Source organism: Heptranchias perlo, unplaced genomic scaffold, assembly GCF_035084215.1.
Source record: "Heptranchias perlo isolate sHepPer1 unplaced genomic scaffold, sHepPer1.hap1 HAP1_SCAFFOLD_64, whole genome shotgun sequence".
Lineage (NCBI taxonomy): Eukaryota > Metazoa > Chordata > Chondrichthyes > Hexanchiformes > Hexanchidae > Heptranchias > Heptranchias perlo.
The window spans coordinates 4,154,745-4,179,505 of NW_027139666.1; the positions used below are offsets into that span (position 1 = coordinate 4,154,745).

Here is a 24,761-nt window from a genome sequence, read left to right on the forward strand (position 1 = left end):
AGACTTGTACTGATCGTCCAACCTGGAGAGACACGAGGACGCCCGCACCATGGAGAAACCGTGGAAATGTGGGGACTGTGGGAGGGGATTCAGTTACTCGTCCCGGCTGGAAACTCATCGACACAGACACACTGGGGAGAGGCCGTTCACCTGCTCCGTTTGTGGGAAGGGATTCACTCAGTCATCCCACCTCATTGAACATCAACTTGTTCACACTGATAAGAGACTTTTAAAATGTTCTGTCTGTGAGAAGAGCTTTAAAAGAAAAAGTGATCTGCTGACACACCAACGTACTCACACTGGGGAGAGGCCGTTCACCTGCCCCGTGTGTGGGAGCGGATTCACTCAATCTTCCCACCTCATTGAACATCAACTTGTTCACACTGATAAGTGTCTTTTTAAATGTTCTGTCTGTGAGAAGAGCTTTAAAAGAAAAAGTGATCTGCTGACACACCAACGTACTCACACTGGGGAGAGGCCGTTCACCTGCTCCGTGTGTGGGAAGGGATTTACTCGCTCATCTAGCCTACTGACACACCAGCGAGTCCACACTGGGGAGATGCCGTTCACCTGCTCTGTGTGTGGGAAGCGATTCACTCGATCATCCCACCTCCTGAGACATCAGCAAGTTCATATCGGGGAGAGGCCATTCACCTGCTCCCTGTGCGGGAAGGGATTCGCTCAGTCATCCACCCTGCTGACACACCAGCGAGTTCACACTGGGGAGAGGCCGTTCACCTGCTCCGTTTGTGGGAAGAGCTTTACTCAGTCATCCACCCTGCTGACACACCAACGAGTTCACACTGGGGAGAGGCCATTCACCTGCTCTGTGTGTGGGAAGGAATTCACTTGTTCATCCGGCCTCATTGAACACCAACTTGTTCACACTGATAAGAGACCCTTTAAATGTTCAAACTGTGAGAAGAGCTTAAAAAGAACATGGGATCTGATGAGACATGAACGTATTCACATTGAGGAGATTCCGATCACCTGTTCCGTGTGTGGGATGGGATTCACTCAGTCATCCCACCTGCTGAGTCACCAGCGAGTTCACATGTGACTGCAGGAGTTGGATTCTGCTGTTATTGCTGTATCCAGGACTAAACCACGTTCATTCTGACAGTTGGAAGTTTGTTTCTGATGTTAATGACTCCCTTTAACTGGGCTGGAGTTTAGTATTCTGTACAAGTGTCAAATAAATTAGCTTTCTTTTAAACACAGTATTTTTGACCTTCATATCTCGATGATAAAAGAAACAGTTCGAGGACTTATGACGACGTGAGTGGAATACGTCTTAGAACTGAGCTCCTCCACCTTTGTAAAAGATGGATCTTCAAGACATCCACGTCTGACAGGACATAAAATTTTATTTATCACAGGGTCCACTTCAATCAGCCTGAGCAGGTTTCCACTACCCTTGTGTGAAAAAGAGCTTCCTGATTTCAATCCAAGACGCCCTAGCTCTAAATTTAAGGTTATGTCCTCTTGTTCTGGATTCCCCCACCAGAGAAAATAGTTTCTATTTCTACCTTATCGAATCCCTTTATTATTTTAAATCCCTGGTTCAGATCACTCCTCAAACTTCCAAACTCAAGGGAATGCAAAACCAAGTTTATGCAACCGGTCCTCATAATTGAACACTTCAATGCCCAGTATCATTCTGGTGAATCTGCACTGTCGCCCCTCCAAGGCCAATATATCCTTGGTGAGGATCAGTACACCAGATGGGCTCTGACCAAGGCTCTGTAGAACTGAAGCATCACTTCCTTCCCTTTGTAATTCCAACACTGGAGATAAATGCCATTTGTCTGTGGTTGCTTTTTGCATCTGTGTACTAGCCTTTAGTGATTTGTGTCCATGGACACCCAAATCCTTTTGCTCCTTCACCATTCCCAGTCTCTCACTTTCAGAAAATACTCCAATGTTTCCTTTTTGCATCCATATTGAATGATCTCATACTTCCCCAATTTGAACTCCATCTGCCACAGTTTGTCCATTCGCTTAAACTTTCCCTTTGTAATTTCCTGCTTCCATCTACACAACTTACTGTACTTCATAACTAAGTGTCATCTGGAAACTTGGACCTATTACTCTCTATTGCTTCATCCAAGTTATTGATAAATATGGTGAAAAGCTGAGGCCCCAGTACAGATCCCTGGGGACACCACTAGTCATATCCCGCCAATCAAAAAACATTCCCTTTCTCCTTACTCTTTTCTCCGACCTCCCAACCAATTCCAACCCAAGTCACAAGGTCACTTTCAATTTTGTACCTTTTATTTATTCTATTAATCTCTTGTGCTGAACCTTTGCAAATGCATTCTGTAAGTCCATATAGAAAACCTTCATAGACACTCCCCTGTCCACCTTGTTAGTTTCCTCAACAAATCCAACTAAATTAGTCAGACATGACCTGCTCTTCACGAATCCAAGCTCAGCTCCTTTTTTCTCTCATGATAGGTTTAAGTAAGTTCCCCACAACCGACGTTAAAATGACAAGTCTGTATTGTCCTGATTTCTCCCTCCCTCCTTTCTTAAATAAACGGAGAGACATGTTCAACATTCATATCCAAAGGCACAATTCCTGAGTCTGGAGAGCTTTGGGAAATTATGATGAATGCATCTGCAATTTCCCCACCTGTTTCCTTTAAAACTCTGGGGTGGAAACCGTCAGGTCCTGGAGATTTCATTCTTAGTTTGCAGTTATTTATTTATCTGACTGTGTATAACAGGACTGAGTGTCCCAGCTCTGAGTGTGTGTATAACAGGACTGAGTGTCCCAGCACTGACTGTGTCGATAACAGCACTGAGTGCCTCAGCACTGACTCTGCATATAACAGGACTGAGTGTCCCAGCACTGACTGTGTGTTATACAGGACTGAGTGTCCGAGCACTAAGGGTGGCGAGACATGCGGTTGTCGGTAGAGATTAAATCGGTTGCAGGGGGTTACAGAGATAGGGAGAGGGAGATTGTCATGGAGGGATTTGAACACGAGGATGAGAATTTTAAAATCGAGGCATTGCCACACCGGGAGCCAATGTAATGGAACACGAACAGAACAAGACACACACGTAGGTCTCACAACAGAGCATGGACGGTCTGAAAGACCACCTCCCTCCCGGGGTCACGGTACCTCCATCCCGGGTTCGTGGTCACACCATCCCGGGGTCGCGGTCCCTCCGTCCCTGGGGTCGCGGTCCCTCCGTCTCTGGGGTCGCGGTCCCTCCATCCAGGGTTCACGACCCCTCCCTCCCGGGATCGCGGTACCTCCCTCCCGGGGTCGCAGCACCTCCGTCCCGGTGTCAGGATCCCACTGTACCAGGATCGCGGTCCCCACCTTCCCTGGGTCGCGGTCCCACCGTCCCGGGGTCGCAGTCGCTCCGTCCCTGGGGTCGCATCCCTCCATCCCGGGGTCGACGCCCCGCTGTCCCAGGATCGCGGTCCGACCATCACGGGGTCGCGTTCCCTCCGTCCCGGGGTCTCAGTCCCACCGTTCCAGGGTCTCGGTCCCTGCATCCCGTGGTCTCGGTCCCACCGTCCCGGGCTGTCGGTCCCTCCGTCCCGGGCTTTGCAACCCCATTAACGCCGCTCGGGCCTGAAGTCGGAGGAGCTGTTGCTCGGACCGCCCTCACTGCGCCATTCCAAGTCCCCGGGGCCCAGGCCATTTCCAGGTGCGGACCCTCCCTCTGTCAGTCTCGACCCCGCCCACAGCAGCGGCCGCCCGCACTCCGACCGGAGGCTGCCATCATCATCCTCCTGGCAGGCGCCTGTTGCTAAGAGAAAGCGGCAAAGGGACCGCGCGGCGCCCCTCGGGCCGGAGATGCATGCACGCATCGCGATGTCAGCGCGTCAAGGTGAGAGACGGTGCCGCGTGTCACGTGATAGGAGGAGTCAGCCCAGGACGCAGGCGGGCGGAGGTGAGGGCTGTCAATCAAAGGGCCCGGAGTCAGCACTCACTGCGCACAGGGTTTGGAGAATTTGTTTAAAAAATAAAAATAGAAATGTACAAAAAAAGTGGATAAATTGCAAATTCAACAATCTGAATTAAAAACAGAAATGTCCAAACTCACATAAGGCTAATGGTCTGGGTTCTCCTGCCACTCTCAGTCTTCTCGACCTGGGGCACAGGATGAGCAGAATGCTTGAATCTATATTTTTTAATGCAGAGTGCGCTGGATGTATGGAATGGACCAGCAAGGGAGGCAGTGGGGCCTGATTGTATCAGCAAATTCCACAGAGTTGGGAAAGTACCTGATAGCGCTACCTTGGGATATGACAGCCTAGAAATTGGGATCTTTCATTCATTTCTTACACTTGTGCACTTATTTTTATTGATTGGTGTACCTGGACACCCAAACCCCTCTGCTCCTCCACAGTCCCTAGTTTCTCACCCTTAAGAAAATACTCCCTATTTCTCACCTGATGCCTGCAATAAATTATATTTGTATAACTTCCAACATCTTTACGTGGAGATGCCGGTGATGGACTGGGGTTGACAATTGTAAACAATTTTACAACACCAAGTTATAGTCCAGCAATTTTATTTTAAATTCACAAGCTTTCGGAGGCTTCCTCCTTCCTCAGGTAAATGTTCAGGAGCTCCTCGAAGCCTACGCATTTGTACATATAGAACAATACATGGTGTTTACAGAATGCCCCTGGAACTGCCCGTTGCCAAGGCAATCACCGTGTTCAGACAGAGAGGTGTCACCTGCAGAACCCCCGAATACACAGTTGAATGCACGGTTGAATACACGGTTGAATGTGTATTCGGGGGTTCTGCAGGTGACACCTCTCTGTCTGAACACGGTGATTGCCTTGGCAACGGGCAGTTCCAGGGGCATTCTGTAAACACCATGTATTGTTCTATATGTATAAATGCGTAGGCTTCGAGGAGCTCCTGAATATTTACCTGAGGAAGGAGGAAGCCTCCGAAAGCTTGTGAATTTAAAATAAAATTGCTGGACTATAACTTGGTGTTGTAAAATTGTTTACAAACATCTTTACGATTCGGGTCTGTTTCCACTCTTCAGTGTCCAATAAGAAGAGACATAGTGAGACTGGAACTTTATTTAATATTTCAAAATATACTTTATTTCATAAAATTCATGAATAGACACAGTTCAATGTAAATATTACAATTACAATTCAAAACAAATACAATACACATCATACGATTCCATTATTACAAGTCAAAACACAGTAAATATCTTCTAACACATGCTGTACAATATAAGGTGGGATAGCGTTACACGGTTGCCTTTCCCCATAAAGCCTTTGTGTAGGCCGCACCTCGCTTCAGTGTGCACCTCAGCATGAAATACTGGACCTTGGATTCTGCTAGTGGCCAACACTTGGCCGCGGACAGTTCCCTCGGCTGGAAGACCTGCTGGTTTCGGGGGAACAAAGGGCCTCCCTGACCGAATTGATGGTCTTCCAGCAGCTGTTGATATCTGTCTCGTTGTGCATCTTGGACAACTGCCCATAGAGGACAGCGACCTGTGTTACCGAGCTGTTGGGATGAACTCCTCTTCGACACCACGGTGTAGGGGTTCATTCTCCGTGGATGAGGTTATCACCTTTTACCTGAATACGCGGATCCATTCGCACACATTCATGTTAGTGTTCGGCAAACACTGTCTGATGTCTTTCACACACCTTTCGAACCTTGGGGTCAGAGACGTAGGGGGTATTTTTACCTTCACATCTTGGGCGGTAAACTGACTGAGCAAAAATTAAAATCTGGCCGGTTCTATAAGGGGCGGGTGATCGGCTCTACCAGTTCAGTTCCCAGCGATGGTGAAAATTTCCCTCCACGTGTTATGAACCGATGCAATTTGAGAAAATGGACCAGCTTGTGGGCTTCGAAGATTGATTCTAGCGCGGAGGTCAGGAATGGTGTGGCCGATTTTAAGTATACTCGCCTGGCAGAAATGGGGTGGTCGAGGCGAGTAAATGGTATCAGGTCACTTACCGCCCCTTTAACACTGGCGTTCCTGCCTCCACCATCGTGGGTCATGTCCTGAGAAGAGCGGCCCGAGCAACACCCACCTGTTTCCGGTCAGGCCAATTGTAATATGTAAATCAGATTATTATGACGTACAGGGGAAACCATTTAATGTTGGTGAAAAATCGGTGGAGGAGCCGCCCTTTAGATAGGCATTGAGTGGTCCAGAACACTGAGAAGTTTCTTTTTAACTCATATTTTGTGAGGCAAGGAGCAGCAGGAGAGCTTTCCCTTGGCCTGCTGCGGCCGTGTGAAATCTCCCGCCCTCTGATCGTCTCAGAAATGTATCAGGAGGTTTCCTTCTCGATCTGTGCAACGAGGCCCAGCCTCATGTCTCATTAAACTCCCTGCAGTGAGTAAACATTGCTGCACAGCAGCTCAGAGAGGAAACGATCTCCGGAACTCCCCACTGGAGTTAGAAATTACAAGAATATTTTATGAGTTATTCTGTTCTGGTCAAAACAAATGTCCCAATGAACAGGACGCTGTCTGACCCTGACAGCTCACCCTCAGTCCATCCCACCGGGCAGTGTGTGTGATGGGGAATAATCATCAACCGAAATGGAGCATTTGATTTTATTCATTACAGGATTAAACATTTAATATTGAAATCATATTATTTCCCGACTAATAACAGCAAACCTTTTCATGTTAGAATCAAATCTTGTATTATTTCTCAAAAAGCATTTGTTGGATAAAATACAATTCCTGTCTGCTATTTCCAAATTTATTTGAAGTATTGGATTGATATCAGTTACTTCAGTGAACTCATTGGTGTCAATGGATAGTAAAATCAGGCGTAGTGAACAATGGGGTCCCGATCCGCTATCGCCGACTTACTCCACCGCCAAAGCGGAAAATCCACTCTCTTAATTAGCAGTTTACAAAATTCTTATTCCAGCTGATTTGTAGAATCTCATGTGTTGGGGTTTGAATTGTGAAGCGGATTTTCTCCGCCAGTTTTACCGTCTCACAGAGACTCTCACCCTGAATCTGTAAAAAGGTTATGACCATGAACTGGGACTGGAGCCGAACACATCCCCAGTTACGGTGTGGCCTGGACACCCCATTCTCTCTGTTTTATATCAGACAGTATTCCACCTTCAAAAACAGCACTCGAGAGAGAAAGCAAGACACACACTGTCAGTCTTACACTTCCTATCAGTATGTTCATATCACGCTCAATAGCAGTATCCAACCTTCATATACAGCACCAGAGAGTGAGAGAGAAAGGGAGACAGATACTGTGACAGAGCGAGCGGAGAGGCACAGTGCAACAGTATCAGTTCCAGACTGACTTGTAAAGTTGCGTTTTATCCAGAAATTCCCGTTGTAGAGACAGAAGATGCAGTCTTGTCTCTCACTGATATACCAGAGACGGACACACCATTAATCCCACACTCAGGGACAGTGCAGAGAGTGACAAAAACAATGTGGGCCGAATTTAACCCTCTCTTGCCTGTTGTACTACATTCGGTTTTGCAGATCAGGGCCGTTCGCTATTACTCTCAGTGACCGAGAGTTTCACTCTGATTATATTAATACATCATATATTAATATGGGACTGTTGCTGTCAGATATTAATCCTACACGCTCCCAGCAAATACACGGACTCCGACTTTCCTCCCATTTTTCTCCAGGATTGGTTTGAGAATTCCTGCATCCAGTTTCGGAGTCACACGTTACTTGATGGGTAAAGTGGCCAAGTGTGAACAGAATCCATTGGTTCATTTCAAAATGTCCCACTTTATCTATGAATGACTATTTACCATCAAAAGATACCGAGAGAAACAGCAGGGATGAAAACATCTAGTTTAATAGTTAGAGATTGTAAAGTCAGTCTGGATTCCAGCGTTAGTCACTGGTGGAATCCCATCTGTTTCCCATTCTGGTGCCTGTTCCTGCACTGCCTGTGGACCCCATTCCCTCTGACCTTTCCCTCAGCCCCACTTGCTTTTCTCAGACTCTGAAAAATTCCAATTGGGGAAAGTTTCCATCGATTTCTGCATTGGGAATTAAACCAGATATCTGCGCATGCGTGACTCAGCCCCGCCCCCAGCGCTGATTGTTGGTGAGTAGAAGAGCGCATGCGCGCTCCCCTCCCCCAGCTCGGCCTGTGGGCGCCATTCCCTCAGTGAGCGGAAGAAGATGGTTTAAAACAGCCGGGAATGGAGAGATCACGGCCCCCGGGGGAAGGGAGCAAAGAGCAGCCTCGTTACAGCAGCTCATCGCTTCGGGACAGTGTCCGCAGATGGGCTCAGAGATCGGCATTGAGTCCAGGGTAAGGGCAGGGGAGTCTGTTTGTAAGAGGCGGAGTGGATCAGGAACTGGTCCCGGAACATGGAGTGAGCGGGGGAAGGGAGAGGACATTATCGGGCTGTGTGTGCACAGCGTGTGTCCAGGGTCAGGGAGTCAGAATGAGAAGAACCTGTTATTTCAAATCATTGCTGCTTGCTCTCGCCAGACCAGTAGGGAATGTTCCTGGTTTAGGTCCAGTCTCAACCTGTTTATTGTGATTCGACAGTGAAGAGTGGAACGGAGCCGGACAGTAAGGATGTGGGGAGCTATCCAAAGAGCATCTATTGCAGGCACCAGGTGAGAAGTGTGAAGGACACATTTTAAGCAGCGGCTGTTTTGTTTCGGTTGAACGGTTAGTCCCATGTGAGAGGGGAGTGGAAACCTGACCTGCACAAAGGACCCTGCCACATCGGGTAGTCCCATTTATGGTTGTGTTGTGTCTGGATGTCACTAAATTGTTGTAAAACAGCCCACCACTCGTGGTGTGCAGAAGCTGAATGCTGCAGTACTGCAGTGGAGTCAGATACTGACACTGTTTGTGTTGCTGGTTTTGTGGATAATCAAAATAATCATTAACAAAGATATTAATTCGAACAATTTTGTATTTTCTACCTCACTGGTTCTTGAGTTACAAGAGAAAAATTTCTTCCGACAGGCAAATCCCTGAAGGACCCAGAATCAGTGTTATGTTTCCTCCACTCGAGGCACAAGGAACAGTGCAGCCAACTCCTTCTCCCACACAGTAAGTACATTATCACACACAGCGCACAGAGACACAGACAGGTCATCAGTTCCACAGTCTCGGGCAGTAGAAGCACTGACCCAAGTTCCACAGACACATTTTCAATCCAACATTCAAACAAAGCAGGTGAGGCAGACACTGTTCCATTTCCCCCGAGCTGAGTCCCGCTGACAGGTAGATACTGAAATCCCAGTCCAATATCACACTATCAGATTGAAAGGCACTGTGTCAATCTCACAATAGGGCAACATTAGCTCGAATTAAATACCAGATCGAAATCACACATGGTACCCGATTGAAAGGGACAGAATGAAACCCAATAATGTACCCTGAGATTCCAATTGATTATTGCCCAGAATTCACACACTCACGTGAGTTTAATACACTATTCGAATGGATATTGCATGTATCATGCGATACAAATTGCATACGTGTCCAAAACTCATGTACAGTATCAGATTGAGAAATGCTGTGAGAGTGTAACCTGAGAAACAAATTAGATATCAGTTTATAATACACTCATAGTATGAGATTTAAAGATACAGTATCAATTCTATTAGTACAGACTGAGCTACACATTATACACCATTTGAAAAGTGTCACGAAATCAATTTGAAAGATACATTATCATTCACAACAGTACTCACAGAGATACAGATTTAATAGTAGCTCAAAAAGCACACAAATTATCTGATTAATACCTACAGCGTCAAATCCTAAAGAGTACCCATATTTACCAGTTAATGAGAAATATGATCTAAACATGAAGATATTAAAGGTACAATTTTGAACGCCATAATGCAATCTGAGAGAATAATTACATACAGATACAGAATGAATCTCACACTCAGGTACAGTACCAGAGACTGACAGATGCAGAAGGAATCCCAAACTCACATATAATACCAGAGACTGACAGACACAGAGTGAATCCTACACTCACATATGGTACCAGAGATGACAGATACAGAATGAATCCCACACTGGCATACAGTACCAAGGGCTGATAGATATCTAGTTAATTACTCACTCTCATAAAGTACTAGAGACTGACAGATAAATTATGACTCCCACATGCACACAGTACCAGAGTCTGAGAGATACAGAATGAATCCCACACTCACACACAATACCAGAGACTGACAGATGGAGAATGCATCCCACACCAACATGCAGTCTGAGAGGCTGCATATATAGAATAAATTCAACACCCACATACAAGACTGGAGACTGAAAGACACAGAATAAATCCCACACTCACACTATCAGAGACGGCATATATAGAATAAATCGCAAACTCAAACACACTACTGACAAGATACAGAATGAATCCCACACTGACACAATGTTCCAGAGACTGAGAGATACAAAATGAATCACACATTCTTGCAGGCTGAGTAACACATTACTTACCAGTTAAAGAAGTATCAGATTGAAAGATATAGTATCAATTACATTAGTGCAGACTGATCTGCACACTATAAACCACTACAAAAAACTGATGCAAACTCACTCTGAAATATACAGTATTCCATTCATGCAGACTGAGCTGCACATCATATATAAGTTCAAAAATGTCAACATATCAGTTTGGAAGATAAACTAATGCACAATTGTGTTCCCATTGATACAGAATTAATAGTATTCCGAACAGTGCCCACATTCTCTGATTATATTCTACGGCATTACATTATCAACTGGGAAAAATATGAACAAATTGAGGTATTAAAGATACAGTTTTGAACACCATACTCAAAACGGAGAGACTAATTACATACAGATAAAGAATGAATCACATATTCAGATAGAGGGCCAGAGAGTGACACACAGAATGAAACCAACACTCACACAATGTAACAGTGACTGACAGATACCGAATGATTCCTACATTCACACACAGTACAAGGGACTAACAAATATAGAATGAATCACACACTCCCACAATACCAGAGCCTGACAGATACAGAATGAATCCCATACTCACAGACAGTACTCGGGACTGACAGATACAGAATGAATCCCACACTCACAGACAGTACTGGGGACTGACAGATACAGAATGAATCCCACACTCACAGACAGTACTAGGGACTGACAGATACAGAATGAATCCCACACTCACAGACAGTACTAGGGACTGACAGATACAGAATGAATCCCACACGCACAGACAGTACGAGGGACTGACAGATACAGAATGAATCCCACATTCACAGACAGTACTAGGGACTGACAGATACAGAATGAATCCCACACTCACAGACAGTACTAGGGACTGACAGATACAGAATGAATCCCACACTCACACACAGTATTGGGGACTGACAGATACGGAATGAATCTCACAGTCGCACGCATTTATGCAGTCTGAGTTACACATTACATATCAGTCCAAAAATCTCATAGTGTCAGATTGAAAGATACAGTATCAATTCCATTAGTGCAGACTGATCTACACATTATAAACCACTACAAAAAAACTGATACCGATTCAGACTGAAATACACAGTATTCCATTCATGCAGACTGACCTACACATTATATACAAGGTCAAAAAAGTCACCATATCATTTTGGAAGATAAACTAATTCACAATTGTGTTTCCATCGATATACATTTAATAGAAGTCGAAAAAGGTCCACATTCTCTGATTATAACCAACAACATTACTTTTTAAAATGTATCATTATCAACCAATTAAACACTGGGAAAAATTATTGATACATTGAGGTATTACAAATAGATTTTTTAACAACATACTGTAAACGAAGATACAAATTACATATCGATAAAGAATGAATCTCACACTCAGATAGAGGGCCAGAGACTGACACACAGAGTGAAATCAGCACTCACACAATGTAACAGTGACTGACAGATACCGAATGATTCCTACACTCACACACTGTAGCACAGACTGACAGAGACAAAATTTATATCACTCACATACAGTACCAGAAATTGATAGATGCAGATTGAATGACTCCCTCACATATAGCAGCTGAGACTGACGGGAACAGAATGAAACCCTCATTCACACACAATACCAGGCACTAACAGATATTGAATGAATCCCACACTCACAGACTGTACCAGTGACTGACAGATACAGAATGAATCCCACACTCACATAGAGTACCAGAGACTGATAGATACCGAATGAATCCCACACCCACATACAGATACAGAATGAATCCCACACCCACGTACAGTAACAGAGACTGACAGATACAGAATGAATCCCACTCCCACGTACAGTACCAGAGACTGACAGATACAGGATGAATCCCACACTCACACACAGTACCAGAGACTGACAGATACAGGATGTGTCCCACACTCACACACAGTACCAGAGACTGACAGATACAGGATGATTCCCACACTCACACACAGTACCAGAGACTGACAGATACAGGGTGATTCCCACACTCACACACAGTACCAGAGACTGACAGATGCAGAATGAATCCCACACTCACACACAGTACCAGAGACTGACAGATGCAGAATGAATCCAACACTTACACACAGTTCCAAAGACTGACAGATGCAGAATTAATCCAACAGTTACACACAGTACCAGAGACTGACAGACACAGGATGATTCCCACACTCACACACAGTACCAGAGACTGACAGATACGGGGTGATTCCCACACTCACACACAGTACCAGAGACTGACAGATACAGAATGAATCCCAAACTCACACACAGTACCAGAGACTGACAGATGCAGAATGAATCCCACACCCACACACAGTACCAGAGACTGACAGATTCAGAATGAATCCCACACTCACACACAGTACCAGAGACTGACAGATACAGAATGAATCCCACACTCACACACAGTACCAGAAATTGACAGATACAGAATGAATCCCACACTCACACACAGACATTATTGCAGATCTGAGCTACATATTACATACCAGTCCAATAATTTCACAATGAACGTATTGAAAGGTACATTATCATTCACAATAGAGTTCAGAGATTAAGATGTAACAAAATTCCAAAACTCACACACGTTGTTTGATTGAAGAAAATCGAAAAATATATCCATGTTTGCAAATTAAATACTTGACGAAAAACTGCTTATACTTTAAAGTATTAAGGATGCAGTTTCAAGTAAAATACTGGGAACTGAAATAAGAATACAGAATTAATCCAGGTTTGCACTTTGTCTCAGGGATTGAATTACAGAATGAATCGCACACTGAGATAAAGTAGCAGATAATGGCAGATACAGAATGAATCCCACACTCACATACAGGACCAGAGACTGACAGTTACAGAGGAAATTCCACACTTACACACAGTACCTGAGACTGGCGGGTACAGAATTAATCCCACTCTCATATACAGTGCCAGAGACTGGCAGATACAAAATGATCCCAAGCTCATATGTAGTGCCAGAGACTGAGAGATACAGAATGAATCCCACACCCACACTCAGGACCAGAGACTGACAGATACAGAAAGAATCCCACACTCACAAAGAGAGACTGACAGATACAGAATGAATCACACACTCAGAGTATCAGAGATTGACAGATACAGATTAAATCCCGCTCTCATACACAGTACTAGAGACTGACCTCATCTGGACGTAGGCGAGAACTGTATAACAGCGGAACAAATTCACATTATCTGTCGTGGTTACAGTAACAGGACAATGTGCAAGATGAAAAAAGATGCAAGATGTAATTTCTACTCTCGTAATTTTACACGTTTTCTTATTGGAAAATGAAGACAATTAATTCATAATAAAGTTTTTGTTTTACTCATTCGATAGTTGTGAATTTACCCCTTTATTTTTCACTTACGTTGCGCAGTATTTCTCTCTGATTTCTCAGGACACGATTTACATTGCTCCTCTACCCCATTTGGACTCTTATTTCCCAAGCAGTATGTGGCCTCCTTATTCCCCCTAACAAAATTAATCAGATCACAACTTTCTATATATAAATTCAATGCACATTTACACGACCGTTCTGCAAGCTGATTTTGTCGCAGTCTTCCTCAGTATTGGCTATAGTCCCGAAATCAATTACAAGAATTTAACACAGCATTACAACTAATGTTTGGTCTAAAAAAAAGTACTTGCATCTCATCTCCATTCCAAGTTTCTCCAAATCCAACTCGTGCAATATAATGTGAAGAATGAGTTTATCTTCTGTCCCTCTCTCATCTGCAAACTTCAATGACCCGGGGTTTGGGGACATCTACTGGCCGGAAGCAGAACTGCAACAGTTCGGAACAAATTGCTGAAACCGGACAATGTGCAGTGTGATTGGTGGCAGGTATGAAATCCAATTGGTTTCTTCAGGTATCCAACCAGAGAGTTACAGTGAATAATTATTGTTACATCATTCCCAGTGACCCAATCATGATCATTGCCTTCCCCCATCCCTCATTACCATAGGGCTGTGGGGCTGCCGACTCAAGCCGAACTCTGAGCCGATGTTGTTCATTTCTGAGCCTGAAATTCAGTTTGAAAATGCCTGAGGACAAGAAAGCAGCTCCCAAGAAGGGCGCCAAGAAAACCTTGAGTAAAGCACCAGCCAAAGGCGGCAAGAAGCGGAGAAAGTCGAGGAAGGAGAGTTACTCCATCTACATCTACAAAGTGATGAAGCAGGTTCACCCCGACACCGGCATCTCCTCCAAGGCCATGGGCATCATGAACTCCTTTGTGAACGATATTTTCGAGCGCATCGCGGTTGAGGCTTCCCGCCTGGCCCATTACAACAAGCGGGCGACCATCAGCTCCCGGGAGATCTAGACCGCCGTGCGCCTGCTGCTGCCCGGGGAACTGGCCAAGCACGTCGTGTCGGAAGGGACAAAGGCGGTGACCAAGTAAACCAGCTCCAAGTAAAACTCCTCAATGTACTGAAAAAAAAACAACGGCTCTTTTAAGAGCCACCCACAACCTCTCTGAAAGTGCTGCATTTCCTATATATTTTCTTAATATCTTTTTAATACCGCGATATGATTCCATTCCAATACTGATACTGTAACTACGCCGTTGAAATTTCTGACACATAAACTGAACGCGAGTTTCTGATCCGCTCCTTCCCATTCGCTTTGTTCTTAAAGCGTTACTATTCCGGCCACGAACACACCCTGAATGACCACATTAGCAGTGCCATTATCTCCTTTAATTCAGTCTCCGAAATGTTTACTAACTGATGTGAAAATCCCCATATTAACAGCAACCACACCCCTTGCAGTAACACAGCGGAGTAGGGGCAGAATGAGAACTCCGTCCGCGTCCATCTTTTCACAGAAGCACACCCGGCTCTGTGAGAAGGGACCAATCTATAACGTGTCACTTTTCGAAAGATTAAATTGAAATGTGTCCCTTCACGGAATGCTGTGAATGGTGATTTAGTCCAGTCCGATATGTTTGAAAGCGATGATGGAATAAACCATAATTTAAAGCAGGTTTTAAAATAGCTCCAGCGATTGCTGACGTGTAGCGCTGAATAAGACAAGGTAAAAAGAACGGGTTTAAAATCTTGTGCTCGGGGCGACATTGATCCAAATCCGGTCCTTGACAAGACTGAAATTGGCGGGTTTTTTGAAATTCATAAAATTCCTGGTCCAACCGTTGAAGCCGATAAATCCCGCCCTCTTCTGTTTCTCAGGTATCTGATTGGTTAATGAAATATGCAAATAAGGTGTATTAGAGAACAACCAATCAGATGATCTTTCAGTCAAAAAGAAGGGCAAATACAGCCGTCATTCTTAATTCTTTGTGAAAGTGTTTGTGAGATTGTGGAAATGTCTGGAAGAGGAAAAACCGGCGGTAAAGCTCGGGCCAAGGCCAAGTCTCGCTCATCGCGGGCCGGACTGCAGTTCCCTGTGGGCCGTGTTCACAGGCTCCTGCGAAAGGGGAACTACGCTGAACGTGTGGGTGCCGGAGCCCCGGTCTATCTGGCTGCTGTACTCGAGTATCTGACGGCTGAAATCCTCGAGCTGGCCGGCAACGCTGCCCGCGACAACAAGAAGACCCGCATCATCCCCAGACACCTGCAGCTGGCCATCCGCAACGACGAGGAGCTCAACAAGCTGCTGGGGCGGGTGACCATCGCTCAGGGCGGGGTGCTGCCTAATATCCAGGCCGTGCTGCTGCCGAAGAAAACCAGCTCTGTGAGCTCCAAGAGCAAGTAAAGCGACCAAGAATTAATCTGATAACACAAAGGCTCTTTTCAGAGCCACCCACTTTATCTATGAAAGGGCTGGTTACTGTATGAACGGAGTCAGAAATCAATTTAATAATAAACAATCTGTTTCACATCTGGATCAAACTGCCTCCCGTTAGTTCCAAACTAACGATGTCTTGTTAAATACAAACGATCTGTTGCAGTACTCGCTTCCGGACAGTAGATGTCGCCAACCTCCAATAGGTTGAAATATACAGATTGTATGGAAAATGAGACAAATAATCAGTTCATTAAACTGGGCGGGTGGGCTAGAGAGATAACGGGTGAATTTGATCATCGGCAACAAGACGCACTCTATTGTGTTCGAGCCATTATTTTAAGTGTTATTTGCAGTCTCATTCTCCCACAACACTTACTCGGTCTGACTTCCATTACCCAGAAGGTGACGGATGTGTTGATCATTGTGTCAGCGATTGCTGAATCAGTGAATGAAATTTGTCTGTTACTAGATGTGAGTGAGAGATTTATTCTGTCCCTGTCAGTCTGACGAGTACCGCAGTGAATGTGACACTAAGTTTCACACTGCTTCTGATTCTAGCGCTGAAAGAAAACACTTTGGTTCTATTATTGCGAGTTACAGTGAAACAGCCTCTGTCACGACAGCTGGAGAGGGATAATAGACAAACTGCATTTGATCCGAGACTGATTCTTTAGAGATCAAAGTATTTCCAACAGAGCCAAGCTGACACTATATCGGAAATGAGAACTTGCATCTCTTGTACTTTTGACGCTGCACGATCCTCTCCCTGTATATATGTCCGAGTTAGATTGACACTGGGGGTGCAGATACCTGATGTGAAAGAGTAGGATCGAATTCAGCCCTTTCTGTACCTGTTTGCCAGTAATTTCACTGTCCAAGTGTGGCACTGGATGTGATGATGGGACTCAGTCTGCGCAGTGAGTGGAATTCACCTCCCTCCAATCCTGGGTGTGATGTGTGGAAATTAAACTGTGTCGTTTTCAAATACCTGCTGTTGGTTAGTCTGGAATTGTCACCCTTGTCTGTTTGTGTATGTTTAACACAGCTACTGTACCTGCCCAGAACTTCACAGATCAGCTCTACTCCGAACTATCTCCCGTGTTATAAGGGGCGATGATATGGACAGTTTATAAATGCTAGTCGTGCCCCGCTTAACATCCGCTACTTCCCTTCATGAATTTCCCGTGTAATTATTTTTTTTATCTGCACTGTCGCACCATTTCAACCCAGGAGATCACAGCTCTTTCCATCGCCGATTTGGTGGCTCTGAAAAGAGCCTTTGTTGCACTTGGTGCTGAAGCCGGGTCGGGTTTAGGCGCGCTCCCCGCGGATGCGGCGGGCCAGCTGGATGTCTTTGGGCATGATGGTGACTCGCTTGGCGTGGATGGCGCACAGGTTGGTGTCCTCAAACAGCCCCACCAGATAAGCCTCGCTGGCCTCCTGCAGGGCCATGACGGCCGAGCTCTGGAAGCGCAGGTCTGTCTTGAAATCCTGAGCGATCTCTCGCACCAGGCGCTGGAAGGGCAGTTTGCGGATCAGCAGTTCGGTGGATTTCTGGTAGCGGCGGATCTCCCTCAGAGCCACAGTGCCGGGTCTGTAGCGATGAGGCTTCTTCACTCCGCCCGTGGCTGGAGCGCTCTTCCTGGCCGCTTTGGTAGCCAACTGTTTGCGAGGAGCTTTCCCGCCGGTCGATTTACGCGCTGTCTGCTTGGTCCTGGCCATTTTCTGAACAGATCACAACACAACCCGAGACACAAAGACTGTTAATACAGAGTGCGCTCTGGGGCCGCCTTTTAAATGGTCTAAGGGAATCCGCCCCTGGCCTGCGATTTGCTGAAGTCCCACACCCTGTCAGGGATGGACAGCCCCGGGCCTGTGATTGGCTGGTTTGAACCGAGCTCTCACAATCAGACCGAAACGGTGGGAGGTATTGGGCCCCAATTGGCTGAGCTGAAATCAATCATCAAATAACAGTTTCAAGAAAATCTAATTTCCCTCCAGCAGTTTAAAAATCCCACTGTTTATAATCTCCATTATTTCCGACTCCTCAGCTCAAATCTCAGGCTGTTTCACATTCCGGTTCATTCTCTGATCTGTCTGTGAACGGGACAAAGTCAGCTTCAATTTCAAAAATCCCGCCAGTTCCGGCCCGGTGAACCGGTCCTCACATACAAACTTCGCATCGAACTGATAATTGAACACCGAGCAGAGAGGACACAGCGGGAGAGGGAGTGAGGAGGGATTTTACTCTGAGCGGAGAATGTAATATCTGGGGAAAGACTCTATCACCGCCTGTACATTTATACCGTGAAATCGGGAATTCCGCTCCTTCTCTTGGGATGGCCGAGAACCCGGGCCGTTGTTTCTGATCTCCCTGTACCGAGTGTTGGGGAATCTCCCCATACTAATTAAATATCGGAAACTGATTCCCCACCCCGAGATCTTTCATCTCCCCGTTCCCAGGTCAGTGCTCTCTCTGTGAGGCGGTGGGTGGCTCTTAGAAGAGCCTTTGTTTTGTGTCCGGTTTGAAAGGGTCGAGTTGTTCAGCCGCCGAATCCATAGAGAGTGCGGCCCTGCCGTTTCAGAGCGTACACCACATCCATGGCAGTGACCGTCTTGCGCTTGGCGTGTTCAGTGTAGGTGACCGCGTCCCTGATCACATTCTCCAGGAAAACCTTCAGCACCCCTCGGGTTTCCTCGTAAATCAGACCCGAGATCCGCTTGACACCGCCACGGCGAGCCAGGCGGCGGATGGCTGGTTTGGTGATCCCCTGGATGTTATCACGAAGCACTTTCCGGTGCCGCTTGGCTCCGCCTTTGCCCAGTCCTTTGCCTCCTTTACCTCTGCCAGACATGATGATTCTTCACTCAGATCGCTGCTGAATGAACAGCTAACTTATAATGCTTCCATTTTTATGCATCCTGCCCCGACCTGACTGAAACATGCACATGGTGAGAGAGGGAGGGGAGGAGACAGAGTGAAATATTAAACAGAGAGGGGAGGAGACAGAGTGTGATATTAAACAGAGAGGGGAGGAGACAGAGTGAGATATTAAACAGAGAGGGGAGGAGACAGAGTGAGATATTAAACAGAGAGGGGAGGAGAGAGTCAGAATGACGGACAGAGCGGAGAGCGGCCTCTGATCTTCCAGCTCCATCTCCAGCTTTCTCCACCCGCCAATTTCAAACCGTTTTTCGATAATAGAACCGAAACACAACGCTCCGCACAAACCCTTACAGACTCGGGCTTCATATTCAAGGATTCCCAGAAACCCGGAGCTTTTAAATAAGCCACGTTACAATTAACAGTCAGTAATATTCCTCCCTAAATACAATCCCTTCTCTTACAAGTCAACCCGCCTCCTCCCATTTCAGTCCCAGACCCGATTCTATCTCCCCACACATCCCTCCCAGACGGGTTCAGCAGTTTACAAACACTTTATTCCAGCTGATTTGAAGAATCTCATGTGCTCAGGTTTGAATTGTGATAGCGGCGGATCTCCGCCAGTTTTACCGTCACGGACTCTCGCCCTGAATCTGTGAGAAAAAATGAACTGAGACTGGAGCCGAACACACGCCGGTTACAGTGAGGACCGGCCCGGACATCCCATTCTCTCTATTTTATTTTAGACAGTGGGGGAGGGGCGGGGGGAGCGAATATAAGCGAGTCACCAGGACCCTGGTTCTATTTGGAATGATTTCTATCTGAAATCTGAGCCCGGCCCCGGGACAGGAATCATCTGATTCCGGGATCAGCTCTTTTCTGAGAGACGTGGGTGGCTCTGAGAAGAGCCGTTGGGTTCAGATGGTCAAAAGTTGCACTTGATTTTTTACTTCTTCTTGCCCGCTGCTTTCTTCGGCTTTGCTGACTTCGGTTTGGGCTTGGCCCTCGGTTTTTCCACCTTCTTCGCCTTCGCCTTCAATGGTTTGGGGGTCTTGGGCTTCTTAGCCGCCGCTTTCTTCTTAATTGGTGATTTCGCCGCCTTTTTCGTGGTCGATTTCTTGGCGGCTGGTTTCTTGGCCGTTAATTTCTTGACCGCCGTTTTTTTGGTCGCTGGTTTCTTTCCGGGAGATTTCTTGGTCACTTGTTTCTTCACCTTCTTTCCCACTTTTGCCTGAGTTTCCTTCTTAGCGACTCTGAAGGAGCCCGAGGCGCCCGTGCCCTTGATCTGCACCAGGGAGCCTTTTTCCACATTTCTCCTGATACTTAATTTGATCTGGGACCGGTGCTTCTCCACATCCAGGCCTTTGGTGGCCAGAACCTTCTTTATCGCGGCCAGGGATATCCCCTTGCGATCCTTGCAATCCGCCGCAATCTTGAGGATCTGTTCGCCCAACGGGGGACCGGCTGTCTTGTGTCGGGGGATCGCCTTCTTCTTCGGAGCTTTGGTTTGAGCGGTGGCGGCGGCGGCAGAAGGTGCCTTTTCGGCGGCTGCAGTGTCTGTCATGTCCGGGACTCAGTAGAAAATCTCTCTGACAGTCAGAGCTGGGTCAGAAATGAAACGAGAGGCGGCGGCACAGAGCAACTTAAAGGCACAGAGCGGACGGGGCGGAGACATCCTGCTGTCAGCTCCCGGCCCCTCCAGCCTCTCTGTGTTTCTCTCCCCTCTTAAACTTCCCGATTCCAATTAAAATCCGGCATTCCAGAGTCCCAGACTAGCCCCTTCCTATCTCTAACACCGGAATGTTTGCTGTCGTAAAACTTTCACTTAAATTAAAAGCACCAATTTCGATATAAACCCGTTTCATTGATGCACTGATCGCGCTCTCTCACCCGATCGCTGACATGATCTCCGTTTTTCGGCTAAATCTTGAATTGAACTAAAACTTAACCTTAAATTTCCACTTCGGAACTCGGCAGGCGAGGAGGGCGATCGCTTAACGGTGATTTTTTTTTAAGTTAACTCAAAAGGGTCTCGGAAATCCGGCGATGTGACCGGCTACACAAACACAGTGACATTAATCTAACCCGTCCGCCCCTTTTACACACTCTCTCTGACACAACGTTCACATCTTCACATTCACAGGACAAACTGGTCGCCAGATTGACAATTCCCGGGACAGGCTTTCCTCCCCGCTCGGCCTGTGCTGCCGATTCTCGGGGGTTAGTTGCAGTTTCCCAGCTCACTATCTGTTAAACACTCTGTGGCCGGCACTCCTCACAGTGTCTGGTCCCCAGATTCAGGGGCTGGAGCCAATCACAGCTGTGGATGTGATAATTCACATCTGGTTTTACATTATTAGATTGTTCGCACACAGGAATATGTGTGGTTTTGACGATAATAATAATTTTCCGCTCTTGGCTCCTCCAGTCTCTCTGTGTTTCTCTCTCCTCCTAAACTGACTGACAGACAATAATAACTAGTGTCCGATCCATCCCTTTCTCAACACCCAGAGACGGCTAGTTACTGAATAAATTCAACACTCAAAGGCAGTCCAGTTACAGGCTGTTTCTCTACATCTTTCTTTACAGGATTGGAGACAGTTAAGTGCACCGTCAGACCGGCTCATAACGGACAGAGACGGTCTGAACAACACCACACAGACACAGAATCAGTCTTTCATTTTTTTTCAGTGTGTCCATATTTCGCTCAGTAACAGTATCCCGCCTTCATGTACAGAACTAGAGAGAGAGAAAGACAGACAGACAGATAAACAGACAGACAGAGACACACAGGCAGACAGGCATAGTATCCGTCTCACACTTCTCATCGGTGTGTCAGTTTCACACATCGGAAACAGTATCCCACCTTCACGTACAGCGCTAGAGAGAGAGTGATACAGACAGAGACACAGACAGACAGACACAGTATCAGTCTCACACTTCCCATCATTGTGTCCGTTTCACAAACAATAAACAGCATCACACCTTCACGTACAGCGCTAGAGAGAGAGATGCAGACAGGCACAGTATCAGCCTTACGGTTCCTTTCAGTGTGTCTGTACCACGCTCAAGATCAGTATCCCACCTCCATTTACAGTACAAAAGAGAGAAAGAGAAACTGACCTGTAATTGCCTGTTTTCATCCAATAACAAATAAGGAGATATTCCATTCCAATTGCTAACCACAGTGGAGTGACAGAAGTTGCAGTGTCATTTCTCACTGATATTATTTCAGAGACAGACACATTATTAATCCCTCTCTCAGGGACAGTGTCACACATTTAACGCTCTCTTCCATTTTGTACCCTCAGCAATCTTGCAGCTCAGTATTACTCTCAGCAGCCGAGAGTTTCACTCCGATTAAAATAAACTGGGACTGTTGCCGTTAGATATTATTCCTACACGGTCCCAGCAAATACACCGACTCCCACTTTCCTCCTATATTTTTCCAGGATTGGTTTGAGGAATCTTCCCTCCTGTTTCGGAGTCACACGTTCTATTATCAGTGCAGAGTCCCAGAATGAACAGGACCCATTGGCTCATTCCACAGCCGTCCACTTTATCTCTGAAAGACTCTTTACCATCAAAAGATACCGAGAGAAACAGCAGGGATGGAAACATCTCGTTTAATAGTTGGAGATTGTAAAGTCAGTCTGGATTCCAGCGTTAGGCACTGGTGGAATCCCATCTGTTTCCCATTCTGGTGCCTGTTCCTACACTGCCTGTGGACCCCATTCCCTCTGACCTTTCCCCCAGACCCACTTCCTTTGCTCAGACTCTGAAAAATTCCAATTGGGGAAAGTTTCCATCGATTTTTGTATTGGGAATTAAAACAGATATCTGCGCATGCGTGACTCAGCCCCGCCCCCAGAGCTGATAATTGGTGAGTAGAAGAGCGCATGCGCGCTCCCCTCCCCCAGCTCGGCCTGTGGGCGCCATTCACTCAGTGAGCGGAAGAAGATGGTTTAAAACAGCCGGGAATGGAGAGATCACGGCCCCGGGGGAAGGGAGCAAAGAGCAGCCTCGTTACAGCAGCTCATCGCTTCGGGACCGTGTCCGCAGATGGGCTCAGAGATCGGCATTGAGTCCGGGGGAAGGTCAGGGGGAGTCCGGGGGCTGTTTGTAAGAGGCGGAGTGGATCAGGAACTGGTCCCGGAACATGGAGTGAGAGGGGGAAGGGAGAGGTCATTCTCAGGCTGTGTTTGTGCAGGATGTGTCCAAGGTAAGTGAGTCAGAATGGGAAGAAACTGCTATTTAAAATCATTGCTGCTTTCTCTCCCCAAACCAGTAGTGAATGGTCCTGGTTTAGTTCCAGTCTCACCCTGTTTGTTGTTATTGGACAGTGAAGAGTGGAACCAGAGCCGGACAGTAAGGATGTGGGGAGTTATACAAAGAGCATCTTTTGCAGGCCTCAGGTGAGAAGTGTGAAGGGCACATTTTAAACAGCGGCTATTTGGTTTCGGTTGAATGTTTCGTCCTCTGGGAGAGAGCATTAGAAACCTGACCTGTGCATAGGTCCCCGCCCCATCGGGTCGTCCCATTCATGGATCAGTCCAGGGGTTGGGTTGTGTCTGGATGTCACTAAATTGTTCTAAAACAGCCCAACACACCTGGTGTGCAGAAGCTGAGTGCTTCATTACTGCAGTGGATTCAGACACTGACACTGTTTGTATGGCTGGTTTTCATAATGATCATTAACAGAGAGATTAAACTGTTCACCTTTGTATTATCTTCCTCTCTGGTTCTGGAGTTACAACAGTTACTTTTTCTTCCAACAGGCAAATAATTGAAGGGCCAAGAAAACATGTGATGTTTCCTCCACCCGAGGCACAAGGAACAGTGCAGCCAGCTCCTTCTCACACACGGTCGGTACATTATCACACACAGAGCACAGAGACACAGACAGGTCATCAGTTCCACAGTCACAGGCATCACAATTATTCAGTCTCAGACTGATCCCAAGATTCGGAGACACATTTTCAATCCAACAGGGAAACAGAGCAGTTGAGGCAGACGCTTTTAACATTTCGCCCTAACTCAGTATCTACTAGTATCTACCCGAAAAGGTAGATACAAAAAACCCAGTCCAAAGTCACGCTTTCAGATTGTCAATCTCACAGTAGAGGAACATTAGCTACGAATTAAATATCAGACAGAAATCACACATGAAATCCAATGGAAAGGTACAGAATGAATCCCAATAATGTACCCCGAGATTCAAATTGAATACTGGCCCAGAATTCTCACACACGTATGAGTTTAATACATGTACTATCGATTAGAATAGTGCATCATGAGATATAAATTGCATACCAGTCCAAAACTCTCATACAAACAATTGGATTGAGAAATGCTGTGGCAGCGTAACATGAGAAACAAATTAGATACCTGTTTATAATACACTCATTTTGAGATTTAAAGATACAGTTTCAATTCAATTAGCACCGACTGAATTACACATTACATACCAGTCCAAACATGTCACCACATCAGTTTGAAAGATACATTATCATTCAAATTTGTGTTCACAGAGATACCGATTTAATCATAGTCCAAAAAGCGCACAAATTATCTGATTGAAATCTTCCAGCATCAAATCCTAAAGTGTATCCATAT

General features: G+C 46.1%; 3 protein-coding genes across 3 annotated transcripts; 2 read left to right on the top strand and 1 right to left on the bottom strand.

The window, feature by feature from the left end:
• Nucleotides 1-316: 316 nt before the first annotated feature.
• Nucleotides 317-1,211, top strand: LOC137317920 (zinc finger protein 154-like; the record flags this gene model as incomplete). Its single annotated transcript, XM_067980918.1, has 1 exon — nt 317-1,211. A coding segment is annotated over one exon (744 nt), but the record flags the coding sequence as incomplete, so codon positions are not given.
• Nucleotides 1,212-15,838: 14,627 nt separating this feature from the next.
• LOC137318020 (histone H2A-like) lies at nt 15,839-16,285 on the top strand. The gene has a single exon (XM_067981005.1). The coding sequence runs from the start codon at nt 15,839-15,841 to the stop codon at nt 16,226-16,228; it is 390 nt and encodes a 129-aa protein (XP_067837106.1). The 3' UTR covers nt 16,229-16,285.
• A 2,519-nt stretch (nt 16,286-18,804) lies between these two features.
• LOC137317995 (histone H4) lies at nt 18,805-19,116 on the bottom strand. Its single transcript, XM_067980982.1, has one exon. The coding sequence runs from the start codon at nt 19,114-19,116 to the stop codon at nt 18,805-18,807; it is 312 nt and encodes a 103-aa protein (XP_067837083.1).
• Between the last annotated feature and the right edge of the window lie 5,645 nt (nt 19,117-24,761).